The following is a 23,859-nucleotide window of genomic DNA, read 5'->3' as shown; positions in this document are numbered from 1 at the left end:
TGAGATTCTGTGGGGTTCCACAACACACTGCCTGAAAACACAAAACAAAACCACAACACTGACTAAAAACAAAACAGAAAAAACCCAAATCCCATTCACCTCTGACCTTTTGAAATTAGCAAATAAAGTGGCCAAACCTGCCCTCTCCTGGCCCGTTTCTCTCCAGCCTTCACTCCATCCTGAGTGCTGGTCAAGCCACATTCATCCTGGCGTTCCTCCCTGGGCCACCCAGACCCTCCAGGATGAGCTTTCATCCTGCGGTCAGTCACATCAAGACTTGAATTTCCTTCTCCTTCACAAGAGCTGCTCGGCACCTGCCCAGAACCCCAGCAAGACTCCTCCCATTCTTTTGGGCAAGGGCAGGTTATGGGGAAGCTCTCAAGCCAGTGTAGCTCAGGACCACCCCCCTCCCCAGCCTGCATATCTGGTATGTGTGTGGCTCCTGGCTCTAGCCTGGGCTGCTTGAGAGCCTCTGCCTTGCTGTCCGAGCTCTCTGCTCTGTGCTTACTGCCTCTGCCAGGCCTGGGAACATAGCTTTCAAAGCACTTTAGCCGTTGACTTCAGCCTGTCCAGATCCCACAGCTCCGGCTTTCTGTTCCCACTTGGACTTCTCTCCCTTCAAACAGAAAGCTGCTCGTGCAGATGCGAAAGTTTCCTGTTCCTCAGACCTCATATTTCAGCCGGTGATGGGAAGAGGTTTTAGGGAGACAAATACGGAGTCAGCGATTCCACTAAGAATAAGTATTTCCTGTTCCTTTATTCACACAACAAAACAATGCTTCACCAGTTAGACCTGGGTTTGCCTGGCTCACAGCTTGAGAGCAGAGGACCCTGGAGGTCAGCAGTTCTAATACTTTTCGCAGAACCAGAGAAGCAGGGCCTGCCCAGTGTTGCCCTCCTGAAAAGACTGGAGGCAGAGTTCAGGCTCAGCCTGCAGCTAGATGACCCTAGTGCACAATGGGTTGATTTTGTGACTTGAAACCATGGATTAATCTCCTTAAGCCTTGATTGAGTGAAACATTCCCGGCCCAGCGGGTGAAAGCCCTTTAGAAACCCCAAGCGCCACACAACTGGAAGAGAGCTTCAGGGTCCTGACTCCCCAAGCTTGGGCTGGAGCTCCCCTGTTGTGCACCTCTTGGGTATGGAGGGTAATTACCATTAGCGGATTTGTTATAAATCACAGTTCAAAGGGCTGTCTTGATAATGGCACATTTTGGGGTCAGTCAGTTCTGATCATCCTTTTATCTTGAAGTGCGGCAAAAGAAGGTTCACCTGTGACTGCTTGTGCTTGTGAGTTTTGTCATGTCTGTGACCTGGAGGTTTCTTTGCTGTAAGCTGAGTTTGATTTTAACTAAAACTAGATGCTAGCTCCACGTGTCCCCGTTAGTGCTCCGCACCAGGCTGAACACAGACCACCGAGGACACCTGGGAAGCTTTGTGGAGCTCTTGCTCGAAGAGGGAGCCCCTGGCCACCGATCTGAATGTTGAGTATTAGTGACACCTACTTCCTTTAAGATGACATATGAACAGGCTTTCTTTTCCTGCACCCAAGGGGCTCACCTTGTCCCCCTCCCCCTGGGATGTGGAGCCCCACCAGGGAGAGTTGACCTTGATCCCTATGGGAATCCTGAGCTTTAAAAAAGGCAGACCCTCCTCCCCCATCCTAATTTCTCCCTTGGGGGGCCCTAATAAAGACTGCCTAGCAGACCTCCAGTGGAGCCGTGTTTGGGGACTGTTAAAGAAAAAAATATTCTATTAAATAGAAAATCATTCGTGACACTTGTTAAAAACATCAAGGCAGACTTTATTCAGGGGCGGGTGCTACAGTGGGGTTTTGTAGTAGGGGAGAGCCATCAGTCTTAACTCTGGATACAGCCAGGAGAAGGGACTTGATAGCTAAGGAACAGGGTGGGGGCAGTGGATGGAAAGTTGCTAAGAGGAAACACGAGGAGTAAGGAGGGTCGAGGGAGGAGGGCTCTGGCTAAACTCAGCGCTAGGATTCTTGCTGAAGGCAAGCTCAGTGATCAGACATCACCTGGAAGATGGTGAAAGATGAGGAGCCCGCCCAAATGTGAAGGCAGTCAGGATTGGGGCTGGGGGGTCCTGGCTAAAATGGCTTGGTAGGATGCTTGCTAAAACTGCACAATGCAGAAGGGGGCAGGGACGCTCCAAAGGCGGGGCCTAGATGACAGCTCAGAGGAGCTGCAGCCCAGTTTGGTCCGGGAGAGACTGTCAGGCCGCCGGAACGCAGGCGAGTCCGCGCCTGGCGGGGACGCCCACGGAGCGAGCTGCCTGCAGGGGGCGCGCCGGCTCTCCGCGCGGGCAGCGGCCGGGGCCGGAAGTGCCGAGGCCGCGCGGGGCGGGGCGGGAAGCCCCGGCGGGAGGCTCGCGCCGGCCGGCCGGAGCTCCGCCCTGTCCCCGTGCCCCGAGTCCCCGGGCCGCGAGCGAGCGTGCGGGCGGCCTCGGTCCCGCGGTCAGCCAGGCGCCGCGTGCAGGTCCACGTGCCTCCCCTCCACTCTCGCCCCCGCAGGTTGGCACTCGTCCCGCCGCGGCCGGGGCGGCCGGGGCGGCCGGGGCGGTGCAGGGTCCCCGAGGCAGCGGCGGGCGGTGGCTTGGGGGGGTGCCGAGCGCATCCCGAGCGTGCGGGGCTGGGTTTCCCCAGGTAGCGCGGGCTCCTTCCTGCTTCCCGGCCCTCCCCGCCGGGCCTCTGCGCTCCTTGGAGCCCCGGCAGCGTGGCGTCGGTTAGGCACAGGGTTTGGCCTGCCGGACCCGGCTGCGAGCCCTGGCTGGCCATTTCAGACTTCTTTGAAACCTTGTGCACATGCAGTCAGTTCCTCGTTTGTAAAATGGGTTTGATAATAACTGCCTTGGGGTCGAATGGATGTCGCTCCTTAGTTGTGGGAACGACTATTACCTTAGCCTGAATTCTGACAGCAGCGGGGCACCTTGGCCAAGGTCTGTCCTCTGGCCAGACAGGTTAGGATGACGTTCTGCTTATTTTTAAGTTGTAATCAGCCTTCTAGATGAACAATAAATGATTGTGATTCAGAGAGGGGTCCTTTATTTGTGGCTGACCCTTTTTGAGGCAAACTCTATTCCAGTAAAGTCCTCCCTAGGCGGAGCCCTGAGCTGCTTTCAGGGTTGGCTGGCAAGTGGAAGGGTTCAACTTGTACCCTTTGAGCCCCAGGGTGGGGACTGAGCTTTAGGGGGAGGGGAGAAGAGAGACCGTTAGATGAGAGGCTGCCCTTGGGTCTTTGGGATTCTCCCATCCCGGAGCCAGCTAAAATCTGGCCAGTCAGAAGTACCTTCGGATTAAGGGAGGGGGTGTTGGTTGGTTGGTTGATTCAACCTTCCCAGGGATCAAAATGGACTTGGGGTTCTCTGTAACCACACCAAGGTAGAGGAAATGGAAAGTCTGGATTTGGGGAGATGAGGGAGAGATAGGTTAAGGGTAGGAGAGGCAGGGCACCCTGGGGACAGCAAGCATCTTGGATGATAGGAAGAAGGAGAGTGGCCCGTCTTAGTGTCCTGGGCCCTGCTCTTTGCCCCGCTAACCTGTGGCCTGTCCTGACCAGTGATTACAGTGGCTGACGGGAAGTATCCTAACTTCTTAGAATTCACTGGACTTTGTTCTTTGTAGGAATTGCAGTGTGACTCCCATGCAGTGTGACACACAGACCTGAAATTCCTGGTGTGATGAGAGTGGAGTTTGCTGTCCTGAATTCGAAACGCAAGTCATTAAGCCTGGCCCCTGACCCTTCTTCAGGAGAGAAAAGAGAGATGGGAGACTTAAAATCTGGGGATAAAAAGAGGGTCCTTCCCACATGGATGACAGCCCAGGAGGCCGAGAAGAGAAAGGTGGCAGTGAAGACCCCCAAGGGGAGGAGACCGGCAGCTCAGGGGGCTGCCGCAGCAAGGTGGGACAACTTCCGGCTGGCGTTCCCGAGAAATCAGGAGAAGGGAGGGCTTGGGGGCATCACAGTTGCTGGGGCTGAGCCTTCCGGTGCTGGTGGAGCTGGGAGGTGGGTGGGTATTTCAGCCTGGCAGAAACCTCTTCAGCTCGCAGGTGCACGGTCTGGGGGGGTGAAGTGGGCCCTCCCCTCACAGGCCCCGGCTCTGCGGGTGCATCTCCCCAGCCAGGCCCTCAAGGTTCAGCTCCCAGGTGGTGCTCCCCTCTGGCGTGTACACGTTAGCCAAGTGCTCAGAGATGCCAGTTGTCCAAAATGCCACTTTCTTCATTTGCACCAAAAATTGTGACCCCCAGTGGTCAAGCTGAGTGGACCAGGGTCCAGTCTCCCGGGGGCGGATCTTCAGGGACAGACAGAGGAGCAGTCACTGGGCCGGTATGTAGTCACAAGCTGTGGGGGCAGCTATTTGAATGGTGGTAGTTTGGGGGAGCCTTCAAGCTGCCAGGAAGGGGGGGTCCCTGCATTCTCCTAGATTGGGCACTACAGTGCCCCCTCCTTGGCTTTTCCTTTTCTGTGCTGTCCTAACTGACCCACATCCCTTCTGACTTACAGTCCTGTTCTGTGCTCATGGGTGTAGGTGGGCGTCAGTCACGTCTTGGCCTGATGATCTGTTTGATCAGCTGGTGTCGGTTGTGCGGGGGGCACTGGCTGTCAGGAACTAGCCATCATGCCCTCCTTCAGACTGGAAGGCGGCAGCGGGTGGGGAGGCCTAGGGACAGGACTCTTTCATGTTCTTCCCTCTCGTGAGACCTGAGACCCATGTGTCCCCATCCTAGCATTATGACTTCCTTTCAGACTTGCCACAGCGAGGACCGTGTACTGCATGAATGAAGCTGAAATGGTAGACGTCGCCCTGGGGATCCTGGTTGAGGTAAAGTCAACTGTTTTTCTTCTTACTCTTGGGACCAGAAACTGGACTGGGCCCTGGTGAGAGGCAATAAAAGAGACGTCCTGCGTTCTCAGGTGGCCTTGGGGACCCCTATCACCTGTCATCCCATTTCCCCCACCTGGCCCTTTTCTAGCACTTCTCTCAAGGTCGCGCTCCCCTTGGCCTCTCCCCGTGTGAGGTGGGACTTAATGTTTGGGGCTGGACACCTGCGGAGGGAGCAGCCGTGGGAAGGAGAGCCGCTGTGTCTGGGCTGACTGTGCTGGCGTGTGGAGGGCACGGGAAGCCTTGAACTACTTATGTTCTCTGCAGGGTCTCAGTTGGGTGAGGTGACTTCGTACCATTGTACTTCTCCTTAGTCCACAGCCACCCGCGTCTCCTGGCTTCTGAGGCAAATAGTAATTGTACCGCCTTAGTGTTGTGTAGTTGACGGGGTACTTTTGTAAGTTATTGTCTCTTTTAATCCTTGCCATCACCTGGTGACCATTATTTCAGATATTATCCCCATTTTACGGATAAAGAAGTTGAGGCCCAGGGATGTCTCCTTAGTTACACAGCCAATAAGTGACAGAGCTCATGCCCACATGCAAGTTTGTATCCCCTGCTCTTTCCATTCTGTCACCCCTGCCTTTCCAGATGTTTTTCCTGTTTTTCTTTTCCACTCCAGTATTCCTCAGGCCCCTGCCCACGTCTGTCCCACATTGGTCTTGACTTATACGGGAGCTGTGGGGGCCCGGAGGGAGGGCGGCCGGAGGAGAGGCTCTGATGGGGGAGCGGGGCCTGACCCGGTCACACACTGGCTTCACAGTGGCGTCTGCCTCGCCGATGGATAAACCCGCACATTCACGTGGGAAATAACATAACGTCTGTTTTGCCTGTCATATCTCCTACTCCCGCAGGCCCGGAAACAGGAAAAGCCCTTGGAGTCTCCAACACTGGTGGGCGCTGATAAGCCAGAGCTGTCCCCAATCCGCTCAGCGTCGTCACCAGGATCTCCTGGGAGTAGAAGTGAGGATGAGGACATCGGGAAAGACGCCCTTCCTCCAGGCCTTAGCCCTCCTCAGGGGCCCCCGGGGTCTGACTCTGCGTGCAGCGGGAGCCCTGCGGACGATGAGGACATGTTAAAATACGTCAGGGAAATATTTTTCAGCTAAGGGACAGACTCCCCAAGACTCTTACACAGGCCGCTGGAGGAAGCTGGCTTTGCCTCCCGGCCCGGGACCTGCCCAAGGATGCCGACGCCGCCCGGCCCTCCCCTCCCTGGGCTGGCAGATGCACGGTGGAGGGGAAGCCCAGGAGGCTCTGGGCCTTGGGACCTGTCACGCCGAGTGTGTGGAAAGGAGGAGCCAAGATGAGCTTCTGTTAGAATTTCTCTCTGCACTGAGCATCCTCTGCTCGGAGGGTCTGACTTTATTCACTTCCCAGGTTCAGGGAAAGGTGGACATGGGGGTCACACTTATTGGAACCAAAGAGTCAACTTAGTAACTTTGAAAGAAGAAAGAGTACGGCCGCAAAGTTCCCGGGAAGCCTGACCGTTTCGTCAGCGTGATCTCTCCCTGCAGAGGAAGCTTGTTCTGAACCGGGTTCCCCTCACCTGTGCAGCCCGGGAGGCAGGTGTCCCGCCCGCGGTGCCCTGCTCGGCCTGGGCTCCGGACGGGAAGGCCTCTGCCCGCCGCACTGCCGCCTTCTTCCCCTCGGGCGGCTCAGCCTCGGCCCCGGGGCAGTTGTGAAGCAAGAGTGGCCCGGGAGTCCTCAGGAGGCGGCGGACCAGATCCCGCCGGAGTCAGCATTTCTGTCTCTGTTCGGGGTGGCTCCGGACAGGCGTGGAATGGGGCTGTCGTTCGCTGTCGGGTTTTCGGCTGTGCAGGTGCGGAGAAATACAGTCCCCCGAGGCGAAGGTTGTGCTTGTATCCTTGGTGCAGTTGCGGTGGAGGAGGGAAGAGGGAGGTGCAGCCTCTGTCCGTCCATCCGGGGTGCGGCTCCCTGCGCCTTCCTCTCCTGCCCTGGGATCTGGCGCGTTCTGTTCCCGACTCCCAGGGCACGTGCGAGGAATGATTTGCCCACTGCCGCCCCGTGGCATCTGACTCAGGTCCAGGAGCCTTTCCAGGAGAGCCCTCAAAGCCCCCGAGGCTTCTGTTTGTGCCCACTGGTTCTGTCTGCGGTGAGTCCCTCAAGGGGTCCCTCCTGGGCCTTCGGGAGCGGTATTGGGAGAAGGGCTCCGCACGTCACACCCCGGAGCTTGCTAACCAGCGCCCCATGGGACACTGAGGCACGCTCTCTCTCTCATAATGTTCCCCGTTTGTTGACATAAACCTTTCCTGGGTTCTAGTCTGATATCTGGCCAATTACCCTGGCAATCAGGCCTCATGAGGGCAATTCTCTCCCTGTTCTCCTGAGGACAAGGTACGAATGGCTTGCTCAGATCAGTGTGTTAGAGCAGGAGTTCTCTGGACAAGGAGCTACGTGGTCTGGGGGTGTCCTTGGGAACCTCAGAAATCCCACAGGAAGGACAACCCTGCACAAAGGTTGTCCCACCATTGCTGCCTCCTGGCCTTCTGGACACTGGGTACTCCCCTTTCTCTGGGGTGGGGCCCATTTGCTAGGGCTTGAGATCAGCATTCCCTATGAACCAGGCTGAGAAGACACACTAGCCCCTCAATTTTCTGGCACCTTCTCTGAGCATGGTTCAAACTGAACTCTTGCAATCATACAAGCCTTTAGATAGAACTAGAAGCTGTCCAGCTTGCTCTTGTCCTCCGCCCTCTGAGAGAACATGACTGTGGCCATAAGCAAGAGGACAAGTAAGGCCAGGGCAGTGCCCAGAGCTAAAAACCCAGGCCCCAGGAGGGAGAGCCTGAGCCACTTCCAGGTGTAGGTGAGGAAGAGGCCCAGGCCACCAGCCAGCAGCAGAGAGGACATGGCCAGGAAGCCCACCACCAGCTGCCACTCTCCCTCGCTGCCGTTGCGCCGGGCCAGGAAGAGAGGCAGGGGGACAAAGAGCGCGAGGACCAGGGCCCCGTACACACCCAGCCTGGCCAGGGCCAGGCCGACCCGCGGCACGCCCAGGGCCTCCAGCTCAGGGAACTGGTGGCACTGCAGGGAGCTAGTGCCCTCGTCCCACAGGCAGAAGTTGTAGAAGCCGATTCTGAGGTTGGGCCAGTCCGCGAGGTTGCCGGCCTTCCAGAGCAGAGCGTAGAACAGCAGGGAGATGACCACCGCCGCGACGGCCAGGAGGCCCAGGAACAGCAGCTGCTCACTCCGCCTTGGCCCAGGGACGGTCATTTTCTCCTGCCCTTCGCGCGGCCGCCTTCCTGGGACCTGAGGGAAGTCACATCCGTCAGGGCCCAGTCTCCCTCCCGGCGTCCTCACAAGCTCACGTTCTCCCTTCTGGAATTCCGTAAACACCTATGGCAACCTTCCTTCCAACCCCAGTGGAAGAAGAAGTTGGAGGGAACCTCCAGGCAGGACCCACTCGGTGAGTCCTCAGCGGCCTCCCTGGGCCGAGCTCAGGGGAAGCCCCTTCCCCCACCCCGGGCAGCTGGGAGGGCCTGACATGGGCTCACTGAGGCCCTCTGAACAGGGGCTTGGCTGCACTTCCGACACCACAAACCACTGGAAACGTCTGTGAGGGGGTTTCTCAGATCCTGACGAGGGAGGGCTTGGCGGGGGTGAAGGAGAAGCCAACAGGTCCTTGGGGCCCTGAAGAGGGGCACAGTGCTACAGGCACAGGGATCCACGGGTCTCAGGGCAACAGCGGCACCACCGGGAGCTGGAAGAACCACCACCAGTGGGACCCCGACCAGAGCAATCAGAACTTCTGTGGCTGGGGCCAGGCACTGATTGTTCTGGAAGCTCTACAGCGTGCCCTCATGTGAGCTGGGGTTGAAGAGCCCTGCTCGATGTCCTGTCCGGTGAGCCCACCAGCCCTGCGCTGGGAGTCCGGACGCGTGAAGACAAGAGGCCACCTGGTAATGCAATCACACAGTCCTACTCCCTACTTTAGACACTTTCTAAAGTGTCTACCGTTTTTTCCTGACAACAGTAATTCTAGAAATCTTGGAAAATAATTTTTAAAAAGAAAAAATATAAAAAATAGCCTTTTATCTCACCACATACATAGAAGCACTGTTAATTTTCTACCAATATTTTGTTTCCTATGTGCTGGTATATTTTTAAAATAATCATACGGTTGACCATAATGATCTTCTCACTGGATACTGTGAACCTGTTTTCAAAGCTGTTAAGTAGTTCTCAAAACCATGACTAATGGCTGCGTATTAGCTCCTGTCATAGATTTATCAGTGCCCCTGTCAGACAACTTGTTTCCATTTTTCACTGTTACAAGTGACAGTCAGGGAAGATACTTGTAGGATTCTGGTTTTTCCTTAGGCTAGATCTCTAAGAGTACGGTCCCTGCGTCAAAGGCAGCAATATTTTTTAGTGATTTTATTGCCCAGCTGACCTGCAGAAGACTTAAATGCAATATACACCTTCCTCTTCGTGTTTTGAAAAATCTTTTCAAACCGTGTTTACCTCAAAGGACCCCTCCAAATTGGCCTCTACAGCAGTCGTCTGCATACAATACCTTTGTGTTTGCAAACACCGGAATGACGGCCCAGAGCTCTGGAACTCAATGCTGCCGGCCTTAGAAGACACCAGGTGCTGGGGACAAACCAGAGTGACATCCAGTGCCAGGGACACTGGTGTAGCCGGAGGGTAGCGTCTGGAGGGTCCCCGGGGAGGAGCAGCCCCTCCCTCTTTCCCACAGCTGACTGGAAGGAAGGGGTGTCTGACCACATCCCTTATTTGTTTTGCAAGAACAGAAAGTGCCCAGAGGGAGAGAAAGGACACGTACTTGGGAACAGGATATGGGGCCGGCCTGAGGGAGGGGGGACTGTCCTCGTGTCCCTGGGCCACTGCACCAGACACCACAGACTGGGCAGCTTAGAAACAGCAGACTCGGCTCTGGAGGCTGGGACGTCCGAGAGGTAGGTACTGGCTGATTGATGGCTGGTCAGCCCACCTCCTGGTTCATAGACGGACATCTTTGGCTATGTCCTCACAGGACGGAAGGGACAAGAGAGCTCTCTGGGGTCTCTTGATTTTCTTCGGGGGGCTCTTCCACGAGGGCTCTGCTGTGAATCTAATCACCTCCCAGAAGGCCTCACCTCCTGATACCATCACTCCGAGCTTAGGCTCCAACATGTGAATCTGGAAGGTCACAATCATTCACTCTAGCAGGTGGCTGCCTTCAGAGGACAAACACGGAGAATAAAGATTTATCAGCAACTCCTTTGGCAGAGGGGGGGGGGGCACTGCCTGGGGGTGAGGCTGGGGCCCAATAGAACAGAAACATCAAGCTGTGAGGGCAATGAGGCTTTGAGCCTGTGAGCACCTGCACACAGGCCCCCGCCCATGGCTTCTCCAGGGGAGCTCGGAGATGGGAGAGCGCAGGGCTATCCCCGAGGGAGGAGGCCCCCTCCTTCCCCCCTCCTTCCGTAGTGTGTACTGGGAGGCCTGAATTAATGAAAACTGGAGGCCGAGGCCGTTTGAATGCAGTTGGAGCTTTGTGCTGTGACAGCAAGACTTACCAGGTAAGACAAAGGTGTCTTTAGGCCCGGTGTTGTGAGATTAGCATAATGGGGGTTCTCACCAGTCTGGCCTGAGGTGTAGAGGGCGTGGGGGGTACGGGACAGGGAGAGGCAGGGAATCCCCAGCAGGAGGGTGTTTTGTATGGTTTGGGGTATTTAACAAATGCTTGTAAAAACCTGTATCTGTGTTTTTAGTGGGTTTAGGTATCAGGGTGTGGAGAGGATTTCCAGGGCTGGAACCCTGATTTGAACAAGTGTGCTGCAGAAAGTCAGGTCTGACCTGCCTCCGCTGCCTTGGACCCAGAGGTGGGGAGCAGGGGTGGCTTCATCTGAATGCTCCCTCTTGCTGCCCCTGTTTCCGGCCATTACACATGGGTTAAAAAAGAAATCGCTATTATTAAGCATTTTCGACTAGAAGACAGCCCCGCCCCCTCCATGCCACAGACTTGGCCTCTGGAAGGGGTGGGAGTGCCAGCCTCGCCTTTGTTTTTGATCTCTCTCTTCCTCAACTGCCCTTTGGTAGGTTCTCAGCCGAGAGAGAAACAAACTGCAGCTGGGAAGCCCAGAAGTGGGTCTGCGGAGAAGGTGGTCGCCCCTGGCATCTCTTCTCCCCCCGTCACAGGCGCAGAGTTCAGTCGCAGCTCCTTCTCCTGGAGTTCGGGGTCACGGCCCCCTGGTGCCACTCTGAACTTGCACTTCTCTCCGAGGGGGGGCCTGCTCCCTGTGCTCTCCACCCTTGCTGTGCTCAGGCACCCCCCACCCCACTGCTGAAGTCCGACCCTGCTTTCTGCCTCTAAATCCTCCGGACACCGGCTCCCTCTAGTTTGCTCTCCGTTTTGTCCCAAATGTGGGGTGATACACACTAGGAACTTTTGAATGAATGAATGAATGAGGAAGGGAGGGAGGAAGGGCCCTGGGGCATCCGTTAGGAATCTCAGGCACGTCTCCTAACAAGCCAGCAAAGCTGCTTGAGGTGAGGGGCGGGCTGTGTTTGGTGTCTCGGCTCCCGGGGTGCACAGTGCTGGGCCTCCTGCTGCTCGTGTCCTGTGTCCTGTGGGACACTTGGACAGGCTTCAGGACCTCGTGGACTAAGGCTGGAGGCTGGTTCTAGCTTCTTTGTCTAAACGTCTCCAAATGAACGCAGATGGATGTTCGGCTGCAAAAGCCTGTGGCCCTCTCCTCTGCTGCACCAGGAGCCCATCCTAGCTTTTTTGGCCTTTAACGATCCTAGCAGTCACATTCTCGCCGCCATGAGCTTTTTCATTCCCTTTCACAGTAAGCCTTGCTTCCTTCAGAGGGGAACCCAGCAGTCCGCTGAGTCACTGCTGCTCTTTTTTAGCTGAACTTTTCCCCGTTTATAATAAAGCAATAGATGCCGATCGAAGAAAACTAGAAAAATATGCAAATGACTAAAAATCACCTGTAACTTCAGGTTGAAGAAACAACTCTTCTTAACAGCACATTTCCTTCCATAACATTGTTTTACACAGTTGGGCTTGCGTAAATATGTTTGTATCCTGCTTCGTAAACACCATGATAGCACGAGGACATCTGTGTAGGTTACGTTGTTCGACATTATTTTGTCAGACTAGAACTAATGCTGAGGTGAATGGGGGTGAACCACCACCTCCTGCCATGGGCACTTGCTTCTCAAGACCACCGAAATGTCCTCTCCTGAGTCGTAGAGTCAAAGGAAACCTTACAAACGGTCCTAGTCCCTTCGTCCCCTTCCACAGAGGAGGGTCGGTAGCTCTGGTCTCCATCTCCGGAGCGTGCCCCTCTCTGTGATCCGCTAAAGGACCCGCAGCTCCATCGACACGGACCCCGCACTTACTTACGGCTTCTCTATTGTCCCTGCTCTACTCATGGCTCTCAGTATTACATTTTCATCTTGTGCCAATGATCGAGATTCCCACAAAACTCCCTTCTCCTCTATTTTGTCTTATATAAAAACAACCAAAAAGACCCACCCTCATCCTTTTTTTTTTTTTTTTCAATTCGTTCTTCCTGCCCACAGACTCATGACATCCAGTACGCAGAGCAGTCGTTCCGCAGAGCTGGGGCTGAGGGCTCTCACCATCTCCCCGATTCCCACCTGTCCCCTTCCCTCAGGACGCCCCGAGGGGGCCTCACCGAGCGCCCCTGCACGTCTTTCATGCCCGATGACCGTTTGTCCAGCACCCGCGGGAGGTCTGTTCTCGCTAGGTGTTCAGTGAGCCCTTGGAGTGTGGCCCACGGTGGGTCATCGGGAACCCACAGACAGTGGCCCCTCCAGGAGCGTGTGCCCTGCATTCCGGGACCTCCGACTTAATCCCCCAGGAACACTAACCTCTGCTCTCCCTGGGGGGTTGTGCGTCTTCTGGAACTTGCTACGAAGGGTAACTTTGCTACCAAGGGTGCCGCCTTTCGTGGCAGCATGAACAATCACCTGGCCTTCTTCCTGCTCCTTTAGGAACCGGACGTCTCCTACTAGTCTTGCTCCCTCCCCACCTCCCCCCACCACCCCCCAGCTTCCACTACGGTGGCTTCTGCTGTATTTTCCAAGAACTTGAGGCAAGTCAGGGCTCTGACACTTGCTAGTACCTCTGCCTGGAATGCTCTTCTGTTGTCCCAGGTCTCCCTCCCTCGCCTCCCTTGGGTCTCTGTGCGCCAATGTTGCTTTCCCGGGGAGGCCAGACCACTCCCCACTCCTTGCATCTTCACCTTGACTGCCCCCCCCCCGCCCCCACAGCAGCCTCTGGTGCTCCCGGGGCCCCTTGCCCGCCCTCTCTGCAGCCCTCTCCCATTCTCAACCTTTTCTCGTCACAACCCCCACTCGGATGTAAACTCCATGAGGGCCAGGACTCGTCTCCCGCTCATTTTCATGTATCTCTAGTTAGCTGACTGGCTGTTTATCTACCAAAAGTCTATCTTTCACTGTTATGTCTCCAACCCCCAGGGCCACCAGGCACAAGGCAGACACTCAGCGACCGAGGGACATGTGAATGACTGAATGGGCTGAGGCAACAGCACACCGAGGTGATCAAACTCCCGGCCGTGTTTACTCCTCTGTCCTGGTTCTCCTCCTTCTGGCCCTTGTGTTCTTCCCATTTCCTAAATGTGGGCTCTCTGCAAGAATGTCCTCTCTTTCTCAGATCTGTTCTCTGAGCCGCCAGCTTCCAGAGCTGAACACGGAGAGGAGGACGCACGAGATGTGGGCACAGCTGGGGTCAAGGGCAGTGGCCCCCACCCCCCACGCCTGCCCAGCACAGCCAGCGCCAACGGGACTGCCCGGTAGAACCTGGACGGTATCACTTTGTTGTCTGAACAGAAGCTTGAAAGAGAAAACAGGTGGGTTACTAGGTGGTTATCAGTTAAAAATTCACCTCCCGGCCTTCCTGTTCATTAATGATTTAAGAAAGCTGGAAATGTGTCCTATTTCCTTTGGCAGAGAAAGGAGCGAGCAGAGCTTGCCCTGAGAATTCTCTCTGGTCAGTGGAAGGCGTAGAGCAAGCAAATCTAATTTGGCTGAGACCTTGCTCGTAGTTAGAAACAGACCAGCATCTCGCGGGCATTTACTCTGAGCGAGCATGGGGAAAGTACTGCTTTGTTAAGTTCTCACAAGAGCCCTGGGGGAGCCGCTCTGTGGTCCTGATCTCCGTTTTCCAGAGGAGAGCCTGAGGCTCAGTAAAGGTCAGGCACTTCCCCATTTCCCCACTTCCCCACAGCAGGTGGATGGTGACATCTGTCAGGCAGGTTGGTCGTCATCACTGTGGAACCTGCCTCCCCCCAGCCCGGCACGAGCCTGCTGAGGCCCGGGGTGCACCATTGTCCGTGTTTGTCCTTCACGTAGAGGAGACAACGTGGGCTAAGGCTTCTGGGCACAGACGTGGCAGCTGCGTGTCCTGGGGTCAAATCCCAGGCTGACCGCTTCCCATCTGTATTACTTAACATCCCAGGGCCCGGTATTCTCATCTGGAAAATGGGTCTACTAGAACTTATTTTGTAGACGTTGTAGGAATTAAATGAGGTGAATTTATCTTCAGCATGTGGAACATTACCTAGTAAGTACTATTTTAATTATTATTACCAGAGAGAGGAAATGGAAACTCCTAGAAGTTAAGCCCAGAGCACCAGAGCCCGGCAGCGGTCAGACGCTAGAGGAGACAGAAGCAGAGCTCCCCCCCGGAGGACCTGCAGTCCTGGAAGGGTCTTCAGCAACGTCTGATGCAGATGCTGTGTCACACAGGGACGGGGACGTAGAGCCGGCCCACCCCGGCGCAGGTCTGGGAGCTTGGGCCTGTGGTGTCACAAACCCCCACCCCCACCCCAGGCCGGGTGAGCCACGTGAATGGAGAGCGAAGCCAGGGAAGTTAGCAGAGTAAAGCCCGCCAGTCTGACAGGGGAGGAGCTTAGCTGTCGGAGGAGGGGGCCTGGCCCGACTAAGGCCCCTTGGGCTGAACACAGGACCAGTGTGTTCACCGCTGGGGTGTGGCCCTGACAAAAATAAAAAGGGAAGAAGTAGGGGAAATGTGTCATATTTCCTTTGGCAGAAACACGAGCCCAGGTTCTTAGTTTTCAAAACTGGGCCGCAGTGGTGCCTCCCAAGTGTGTGCAGTGCGGGGCAGCTGCCCGGGGTGCGGAGGGGAGAGGCCCCACAGTGGCTTTTTACGCAGTGTGCGACAGTCAGATGTCCTTTATGCTGCGCGTTAATGAAAGCAGCTTCGCCCACAGAAATGGGACCAGAGCACGAGACTGCACTTGGGGGTCAAAATCATGGGTCTGCAGACCCCCATGTACATAAGCTGCTCGAGTAGGCCGCATCTGGGGTTCCAGCAATGCCACCTGGCTCTTGGACCATCTGTTTTGCTGCTTATTCGCCCCTGCAAGCAGATGATCCAGCTGGGAGCAGAGGTCAAAGACAGTTCTGAGAGCGAAAAACTCCTTCTGAAGGCGTGTGTGCCTGCGCCTTGGACCCGCCTGCATCTGGTGGTTAGCGGTGGGGCTCCGCAGCCGGTTGATGGGAGGCTAAGACTGGGGTTCACCAGACCAAAGCAGAGGGCCAAGGCGAGTAGTACTGGAGACTAGGGCTGCCGCTGGCTGTTGGGTCTCCTGCCTGGCCCTCGCCTGCAATCCCGTCATGAGAGCCACAGCCCCCCTCCTACTGAGGGGGCCAGGGTTTCTCCTCTTGTGATGCCATGAATGGCATATTCTGGATGGTTCCCTCTGTCACGGGCCCTGTGGAATCAGTAGCACTCTGGGCAAACCAGGGGCCTGGATTCACTGAGCTCACTTTCTTGTTGGGAGAAAAGACCAACAGTAGACTTTTAAAAAATATAATGGTAACTTCTGGAAAGATTTGGGAAGGAAACAAACAGGGTGAAGTAAAGGAGAGATGGCGGCAGGAGGAAGCCGTTAGCCTGGATCAATGGGTCAGGGAGGGCCTGCGTGGGGAGGAGACATCTTGGTTTGAGGCCTGAGGGACGTGAAAGAGCCCTCTGGAGTCTTCCAGAGCCTTCCAGGGAGTGAGGGCAGTAGCTATAAACACCTGGTTGGGAGACGAACAGATTTCCAGGGCTGGGGTGCCTGCAGCCCTGTGACAGAGGAGAGGGGACGAGACGAGTCTGGACAAGTGAGCTGTCCCCAGTCCCTGAGGGTCTTGTAGGCCAGGGTGACAAGTGTGAATTCTATCCTTCTAACCAAGTGTTCCCTTAACTCACATCCCTGTTCCCCCAAACCCAAGGAGCTTGGCGCCCAGATGGCAGGCCGACCTGGGATTTGGGACAGACGGAGTGAAGTCCTGGGATTACCTCACGCACATCCTGCCGGCTAGGCCTGCGGGCAGCACCCAGGCCTACCTGAGTGCGGTTACCCTGGGGTGGGGGGTGGGGGCGACGGAACTAAGGCCTAGACCTTCAGCTTTGCAAGAGGTCTTTAGGGAGTTGGCTGAAAGGATGGTTAAGTTTCCCCAGAACTTCACCCGAGTCTTCTCAGGGCAGGAGAGGGTTCTTCCCTGGGGAGTGTGTAATACATATGAAAGAGCTTCAAGCCAGGCACAAAATAACCCTGAGAAAGTAAATCACCCCTAAACTGTGTAGCCAATGCTGTGGGGCCTCCCCCTCCAGCCTTCAGGGCCAGATCTGGGAGCCTGAGAAAGCCGGGTCTTGGCCTGGTCAGACTCGGGGCTGGTGTGGATGGGCTGCCTGAGCAGAGAGCCGGGGCTGCGGCTCCTTCTGGCCCTCCGCCCTGGGGAGCACCCCCACGGCCCCGCTGCGGCCCAGCAGACAGACGGCAGCTCCCCTCACAGAAGCGCTGGGCGGCTGGGGATCCCCTCCCAAAGTCTGTTGACGTCTAGGCTGGGGGAGACCCCGGGATTCCTTCATATTGCTGGGCCACGACATGGAGGCCACAGCGGGGCCCAGCCCGGGTTCTAGCCCAAGTCAGCCGGTCTGGGAGGCACCCGTCAAGGAAACCGAACACACACACACACACACACACACACACACAGAGCACAGTCCCCAGTGCGCTTCTGCCAGCTGGCCGTACCCAAAGTGGGACCGCAAAGTGGGACCTCCCAGCCAGTCGTGCCCACGGCTTCCCACACTGCTCTTTTCTCGGCCATCCGCTCCTGGCCCCCAATCCTACACCAGCGCTCTGGGCTCCACGAGGCATTATACTCCCCCAATCCACGGCTCGTCGTCCCTCACATCAAGGAAGGGTAAATCCATGACTGAACGGTTTTCATTTTGTCATTTGACAGGGCTGAGAACGCCGAGGTGCTGTCAGCCCCGGGTATCAATCTCTGAGGACTCTCAGTTCTAATGAGAACGCGCTGTCCGTGGATTCCAAGATCAAACCTGCAGGCAGGTTACACTGACTACATCACTTGAAGATGTACCATTCTGATGGCCACGGCAGGCTAGAGTCAGCGAAGTAATCCCCGGATCCAGTTCCCAGGTGGATTCCTAGACATAACAGGGGAAATTGGATCCCAACCCCCCAAATGGTAGCCCCCCAGGGGTACTGGGAGGGACTGCTGGAAGCAGGAGTATCTCAGAAAAGCCGCACGTAGGAAGTTAATGTGTGATAAAAGTGGCATTACAGGGGCACCTGGGTGGCTCAGTGGTTAAGCCGCTGCCTTTGGCTCAGATCACGGTCTTGGGATCGAGGCCGCCTCAGGCTCTCTGCTCAGTGGGGAGCCTGCTTCCCCCTCTCTCTCTGTCTGCCTCTCTGCCTACTTGTGATCTCTGTCAAATAAATGAATAAAATCTTTTAAAAAAATGTGGCATTACAGTTCCATGGAAGATTTCCCATTAACCAGCACTGGAGCCGTCAATGAGCTAACTGAAAACAGAACAAAACTGGTATAAGTCCTTGTCTCACGCCACAAACCGAAATAAAATTCACATGGATCCAAGCGAGACATGTAATGAACAGAAGGAAAGAAGAAAAGCTCTAGAAAAGGGTGAAGATTTGATCTACGACTGAGAAAGAACACTTGGAACTTCAAAGCAAATTGAAATGACAAAAAAAAAAATTGTACGGACTTAACCATATGGGAAGATACATTTCTATATAACATCATAAAATGACAAGTCAATGAGCATGGAAAATATCTGCAATAAATATGAAATTATTACTATTATGAATATACCAGATGTTCACACAAATAAGTAAGAAGAACAACCCTTGTACAGAGGGACAAAGGATATGAAGACGTTTCAGAAGAGAAGAACTGCTGATAGGTCCGTGTAGCTTTCTACACTCTACCTAAGGTGCGGGAGTTTCCCTCAGCCAAACAATTCTCGTGACATCAGCTGGTGTCCTATTTAACTCAATTCTGACACCATCTATCTGAAGAGTGTCAGGTCCCACTGGCCAAGGGTTCAGTCTCCTAAGCGGCCCCACCCCTGCCCCACCCCCCACTTCAGAGGAGACTTCATGACCTTGCCTCACGGATGACATCACTGGGCGCTGGGCATGGGTGACCGACTCCAGCTGGTCTGCCCCCCCACCCCCACCCCAGATTGTGGGGTGTGGCTAAAAGTTCCCTTCTAATCCCGAGGTTGCTTCTGGGGCAACCAAACCCCATCTGTAGAGCCCTGCCGAAAGTCAGGTCATTAACATAAACCCAGATATGGTTGAAAGGGGTTGTTAACGGGTGAAGAAGATACCTTTATCTCTATGGTCACTTATGAAATTCCAAAGGTTTTAGGAACTCTGTGCCAAGAAGGGGAATAAAGACCAAATATATATTCTCCTTATGTAAATCACGGTATCATTCACTAACATGAGAAAAGTCTATACGTTTTGTAATGTAAGCAAAGATATGCCAAGTTAAATAACCTAGGAGTTTCCCCATCAAAATCGCAGGTGAAGGGGCGCCTGAGTGGCTCAGTGGGTTGAGCCGCTGCCTTCGGCTCAGGTCATGATCCCGGGGTCCTGGGATCGAGTCCTGCATCGGGCTCTCTGCTCAGTGGGGAGCCTGCTTCCCTCTCTCTCTCTGCCTGCCTCTCCATCTACTTGTGATTTCTCTCTGTCAAATAAATAAATAAATAAAATCTTTAAAAAAAAATCGCAGGTGAAAATGTTGGTTGTCGCAGAACGTATGACAGATGGTGGGAATGGTTAAACAGCTGTGCAGACTTTCTAGGAGGCAATTTGGCAATTTGCACCAAAACCCCTAAAAATCATTCTTTTTGGTCTAGTTGTCCCACTCAGGAGTTTATCCTATGGCAGCAACCAGAAATGCAATCAATGATTTATATACAGGAACGTTCATGGTAGTTAGTATTTGGCAAAAACCAGGAAGGAACCTGAATGCCCACCATGGGAATTAAGACACATCACAGCAACAAACTCTGCCGACTTTAGAATAAAGCTGCCGCCTTTGATTCAAGTCACGTCTAAAATATTCTACAGTACGACTGCAAGAAAGAGACTCAGGAAACATTCTCGCCGTGGGATCCGTCTCTGGATGGTGGCATTATGGACAATTGCTCTCTTTTTGCATTGAAAATATTTGCAGAATTATGTGTTGTATTTATGTAAAAGTGAAACTTAAAAAACAAACATAAACAACCTTTATCATTCGGTGAGATAAGGCAGGAGTTGGCTGAAAAGAACACCGAGAAAGAGGAATAGGTACAGAATCCAGTCTAATGAAGAGTCTCAGGTTAGGGCTTGGGGAGGAATGGGGGATCGGGAGAAGATCCTGAGAACTGTACAGTAGTGGCCAGGAGGTAGGAAGGAAAGAAGGATCGTGTGTGTGTGTGTGTGTGTCTGTGTGTGTGTGTGTGTGTGTGTGTGTGTGTGTGTTTGTGTGTGTGCGTTTTCTTTCCTAAAGGAGCCTTTGGGTTTACAGGTGAAGAACTGTAACGGAGGTTCTTAAGGAAACGGCCCCTATTAAATTATTTGAAGATAAGCCCCAGCAGCCCTAAGCTCCCGCCGTGAATTTCCATCAAGGCACGCGGAGCACCGCAGTCTAGGAACAGACGGTCGAAAGGTCGCAGACCCCGTAAGATTCCGAGTCAAGAACACTGGTCTTTCTAACTGTGTATTCGAAGGATTGGAAGCGCGTTTTTGTAACTTCGGGGACTAGTTCAGCTCCTGTGAGTCCGGGATCTGCTCGTGTCCGGCCGCCCGGCTCTGCTGAGCGGCCGCCCTGGCGCTCACGCTTGTCCCCGGGTGTCTGTCACGGGGGCCCCTGGCGTCGCCCGCCCCGTCTCGGGGTTCGGACGCGCCCCGGCCGGCGCGGGAGGCAGAGCGCGCGGGGCGGGGCGCGGGGGCGCGCGTTCGCCCACCGCCCTGCCGGGACCCCCGCTGGCGCCTGGGCTGCGGCGGGCGCGGGCTCACGCCGGGGCGGGCCGGGGCCAGGTGGGCCGCGCGCGGGGCAGGTACTTACACGCACGGGGGGCCGAGCCCTCGGAGAGCGGAGCGGGCGGGTCTCCGGCCGGCGTCCCGGCGGCGCGCTCGGGAGAGGGGCCGGGGGCGCGGGGCCGAGCGGGCGGACGCGGTCGCGGTCGCGGTCCCGGTCGCGGTCGCGGTCCCGGTCCCGGCGGCGGCCCCGCTCGCACCCGCACCCGCACCCGCACCGGTGCCCAAGTCAACAGCGCTGGGAGGGCCGGGCCGTTAGTGCTGACTGGTGCCCCGTCAGCTGATTTCACTTTCATTTCTTCCCTTGCCGGGGCTCGTGATTTGTCGGGAAAGGGGGACGCGCGCGGCGCTGCGGTTCGGCGGCCCGTCCCCGCGCCGGAGCCCCGCGCTAGCCCGCGGCCGGCCACAGCCGGGGGAGTGTCGCCGCGTCGCACACGGACCCGGGGCGGCAAACCGCCGGGATGCGGGCGCCGCGGAAACACGGCCTAGGACCTCATTGAGAGGGGCCCTTCGCCGTCCGCGGTCGGAGACCCCGGGCCATTCCCCCGCCTGTCCCTTGCTTTCCCGAAGTCGGCTCTGCGGGGTAACGGGGCTTCCCGGGACCGAGCCCAGGTGTCCTCCGCGTTCCCACTGGGACGTGTCTTCCTTCAAAATCAGAGCAGGACGACGCCTTTATTTTGTGATCCTAGGGGGTTCCTGGCCAGAGTTTTTAAAAATTGCTTCCTTGGCTCCCAGGACCAGCTGGGAATTCCAATGTGGAGCAAAGCTCGGTTAGGTCGGGGGCCAGCCACCGTGGGAATACTGGAGTCCTTCGGGGTTTCTCTTCCCCTCCCCGGTCCTTCTCATCCCCCGCCGTTGTAGTTCTTTTATTATTTAAAAAATATTTTATTCATTTATTTGCAATTCTTTCCAACTCAAACCTAGAAGGATGAGGTCTAGTAGGAGGAAAAGGGGCTGGGGTCAGGAATCTCTGCTGCAGATTCCTAATTATCTACTCAAGCTCTCAGCATCAGCATCAGGTTCCTCTCTGTGACTGGCCCGGGCACCCGCGCCCCAGGCTGTTCTGGAAACCAGGGCTGAGGCGTGCGAGCGCTTCGCCCTGAGTGCGGAGTCCTGGGCTCGCGGCGATGGCAGCTGTTTCTGCTCAAAAGCCGGATTTCTAAATATTTGGCGTGACCTTCATGACCATGCCTTGAAGGCAGAGACAGAAATAACTTTCTGGTACAAATATAAAGTAGTTACTGTGAAAATCAAACACTGGTGAGTACAGTGATATGGTATTCAAGAGACATTATTGGCCATGTATTTATTGGAAGTCAGAACGCAGAGTTTCGATAGAGCCCAGCGTTCAAAAGTTTGTTGTGGAAAGAGCAATCCACGTTCTCCCTCCTTCGCCGGAGCAAGTGCTTTCACCTGTTTCAGCGTTTACCTCAGTTGTCAAAATAACCCTCCCGGGTCAGTAGGTCAGTACTTTCTGGGTTTTCGGTTTCAGGCCTAATCTATTGATGAACCAATCGGCTGTTACAGCTGTCACAGCGCCCTGACTCCGGGTTCCCTAAGCCCGAGTCTTCTCTTGCTCCTGTGTCCAGGCTGGGTATCTCAAAAGTTTATTTTCATCAATATTCAGTGCCTGCAGTACTGTCCTATGTAAACATCACACACAGTAGTGGGACCGTGTAGAAAATTGGTTTGTTTTGTTTTGTTTTTCCTTCCTCGGAAAACTGTTACTCTTCCCTGGAGATAATTGCCTTAATTCTTTGTTTGCTTGGAGTCCTCTGTGCTTAACAGCCATCCAACCCGCAAATCTGAAATCTTTTTTCAAGAAATGTGTATGCACGGTACTTACCTCTTCCCCAGAGTCACTCACTCCGGGAGTGCCCTTGGACCCGCTTCTGCCTTCTGGGCACAGCGCAGTCCTCCTGGAAGGTTCCCCGCCCCCCATCCTAGGGATTCCCTTAGCCTCCGTCTGACTGGGGATCGCCTGTTGCCATCATCAGAGGCTTTTACGGATTTAGTCTTCATTCTGCTCTTAAACTTGATCAATCAAAGGTCGATTGAGTACAGAATTTTAGGTGAAAGTAACTTGCATTTATAATTTTGAAAGCTTGATTCCACTCTCTCTGTGAGTTTAAAGCTGTTCTGCTTTACAAAAGCTTCCCACAGGGTCTCCTCTCCTGTTCTCATCCGTGCAGCTTTGTCTTAAACAAAAATGATGATTTTAGTGGGCTTTTGAGAAGGAACAAAATAAAATGTGCCCAGCTGGTCATTTTTAACTGGAAGTGTAATTTTTTTTTTTTTTTAACACCCTAGAGGCTCTTTCTAGCAGTATCTTTTACTGGCTCTGGCAACAGCTGGTGGTGAGCTTCTTGCTCTAATCAAAGCTACTAGTCTCCTCTTAATTGCTTATCACCCAAATTTCCACTGGTTTTTGTTTTGTTTATTTGTTTTCATTTATTTATTATCACTTTTTTTCACCACTGGTTTTGCCCGCCCCCTGGGGGGTGAACTTCCCCCACCCTGTTCCAAACGCATCCGTGTACTTGCGGAGAACGCCTGAGCTCTCGGTTTGCAGGCCTGCCCCTCCTCCTGGGGTGGCCATCGGCCTCTGCGGGAGCACAGTGGGTGTGAGGCAGTTCCTCCCGCCTGGTCCGACTTCTTCCCTCCCCCTGCCCGGGGAGCCAGCCCTGGCAAAGGGGGCCTGTGTGCTCTGGTGCAGTGTAGCGGGGGAGGCCATGTCCTCTTGGTTGTACTTGCCCGGAATGGAGTCTCTGTGGCACTGAGGTAGGACCGGAGAAATGCTAGCAGCGCGGGCCTGCAGGGGAGATGCCCCAGCCCTTGACTGTGACCTTGGCCACCCGCTCAGGGAGAGGGGACATTCCCTCTTGTTGAACCAGCGGGAAGGGAGGAGTGGGTATGGCTTAAGTCTGAGATGTAGTAAATTTCTTTTCTTTTCCTTTTTTTTTTTTTTTTTTTTTTTGGTAAATTTTCTTGAATGTTTCTTCATTTGTTGTATGCCCTTAGGACAATTTCCTGAGACCTGAGACTTAAAATGAGTGGTGGTGTTTTTTTTAAACGGTAATGGTATTCTCGTAAGGGAGTCGATGGAGGAAACACTTAGGGTGTTCTAGAACTGGGTCTCTGTCCCTTTATTGTTTTTTAAGGGGAAATTAAAAAAAAAAATTTTATTTGTTCATTTGAGACTGAGAGAGAGAGCACAAGTGGGGAAGGGGCAGAGGGAGAGGGACAAGCAGGCTCCCCCCTGAGCAGGGAGCCCAACACTGAGCCCAACACTGGGCTTAGCTCCAGCCCAGGACCGGGAGATCATGACCTGAGCTGAAAGCAGACGCTTAACCATCTGAGCCACCCAGGCAAAAATTTAACTGAATAAAATCTAAGGGCATCAAAGTATTGAATACAGGAACAAAGCTGAAATGACAAATTTCAGAAAATTACAAAATAAGAAGCCAATGGTTGTAACTTGCCTCTTAGTCTATAAATTTAAAACTGATAAGAATACTGATAAGAATAACAACAGTTAAACTGTCTAGTTGTTTAGGTT

General features: G+C 54.5%; 2 protein-coding genes and 1 long non-coding RNA gene across 9 annotated transcripts; 2 read left to right on the top strand and 1 right to left on the bottom strand.

The window, feature by feature from the left end:
* The first annotated feature begins 1,489 nt into the window (after window positions 1-1,489).
* CYREN (cell cycle regulator of NHEJ) lies at window positions 1,490-6,751 on the top strand. 2 transcript variants are annotated; one of them, XM_045063011.1, is made up of 4 exons: window positions 1,490-2,530; window positions 3,641-3,917; window positions 4,764-4,839; window positions 5,754-6,751. In XM_045063011.1, exons 2-4 carry the CDS (start codon window positions 3,697-3,699, stop codon window positions 6,006-6,008), a joined length of 552 nt encoding a protein of 183 aa, XP_044918946.1. In that variant the 5' UTR covers window positions 1,490-2,530; window positions 3,641-3,696; the 3' UTR covers window positions 6,009-6,751. The 2 variants fall into 2 exon arrangements, with proteins under 2 accessions (XP_044918946.1, XP_004741774.1); XM_004741717.3 differs by lacking the exon at window positions 1,490-2,530 and adding an exon at window positions 4,265-4,343 and having other exon boundaries at window positions 3,871-3,917.
* TMEM140 (transmembrane protein 140) lies at window positions 6,217-20,586 on the bottom strand. Of its 6 annotated transcripts, XM_045063009.1 has the most exons (3): window positions 9,710-13,478; window positions 9,440-9,516; window positions 6,217-8,172 (listed from the first exon to the last, which is right to left on the bottom strand). In XM_045063009.1, exon 3 carries the CDS (start codon window positions 8,134-8,136, stop codon window positions 7,582-7,584), a length of 555 nt encoding a protein of 184 aa, XP_044918944.1. In that variant the 5' UTR covers window positions 8,137-8,172; window positions 9,440-9,516; window positions 9,710-13,478; the 3' UTR covers window positions 6,217-7,581. The 6 variants fall into 6 exon arrangements, with proteins under 6 accessions (XP_044918944.1, XP_044918943.1, XP_044918942.1 ...); XM_045063008.1 differs by adding an exon at window positions 20,329-20,586 and having other exon boundaries at window positions 6,217-10,103; XM_045063007.1 differs by lacking the exons at window positions 9,440-9,516; window positions 9,710-13,478 and adding an exon at window positions 20,329-20,585.
* On the top strand, window positions 13,573-14,948 carry LOC106004512. The gene is made up of 2 exons (XR_001177545.2): window positions 13,573-13,775; window positions 14,518-14,948. It is a non-coding gene; the product is annotated as an uncharacterized LOC106004512 (long non-coding RNA).
* Window positions 20,587-23,859: the final 3,273 nt, after the last annotated feature.

The sequence above is a fragment of the Mustela putorius genome, unplaced genomic scaffold, assembly GCF_011764305.1.
Source record: "Mustela putorius furo isolate JIRA1106 unplaced genomic scaffold, ASM1176430v1.1 tig00003845_pilon_pilon_pilon, whole genome shotgun sequence".
Taxonomy (NCBI): domain Eukaryota; kingdom Metazoa; phylum Chordata; class Mammalia; order Carnivora; family Mustelidae; genus Mustela; species Mustela putorius.
This window is presented reverse-complemented; position numbering and strand designations above follow the sequence as displayed.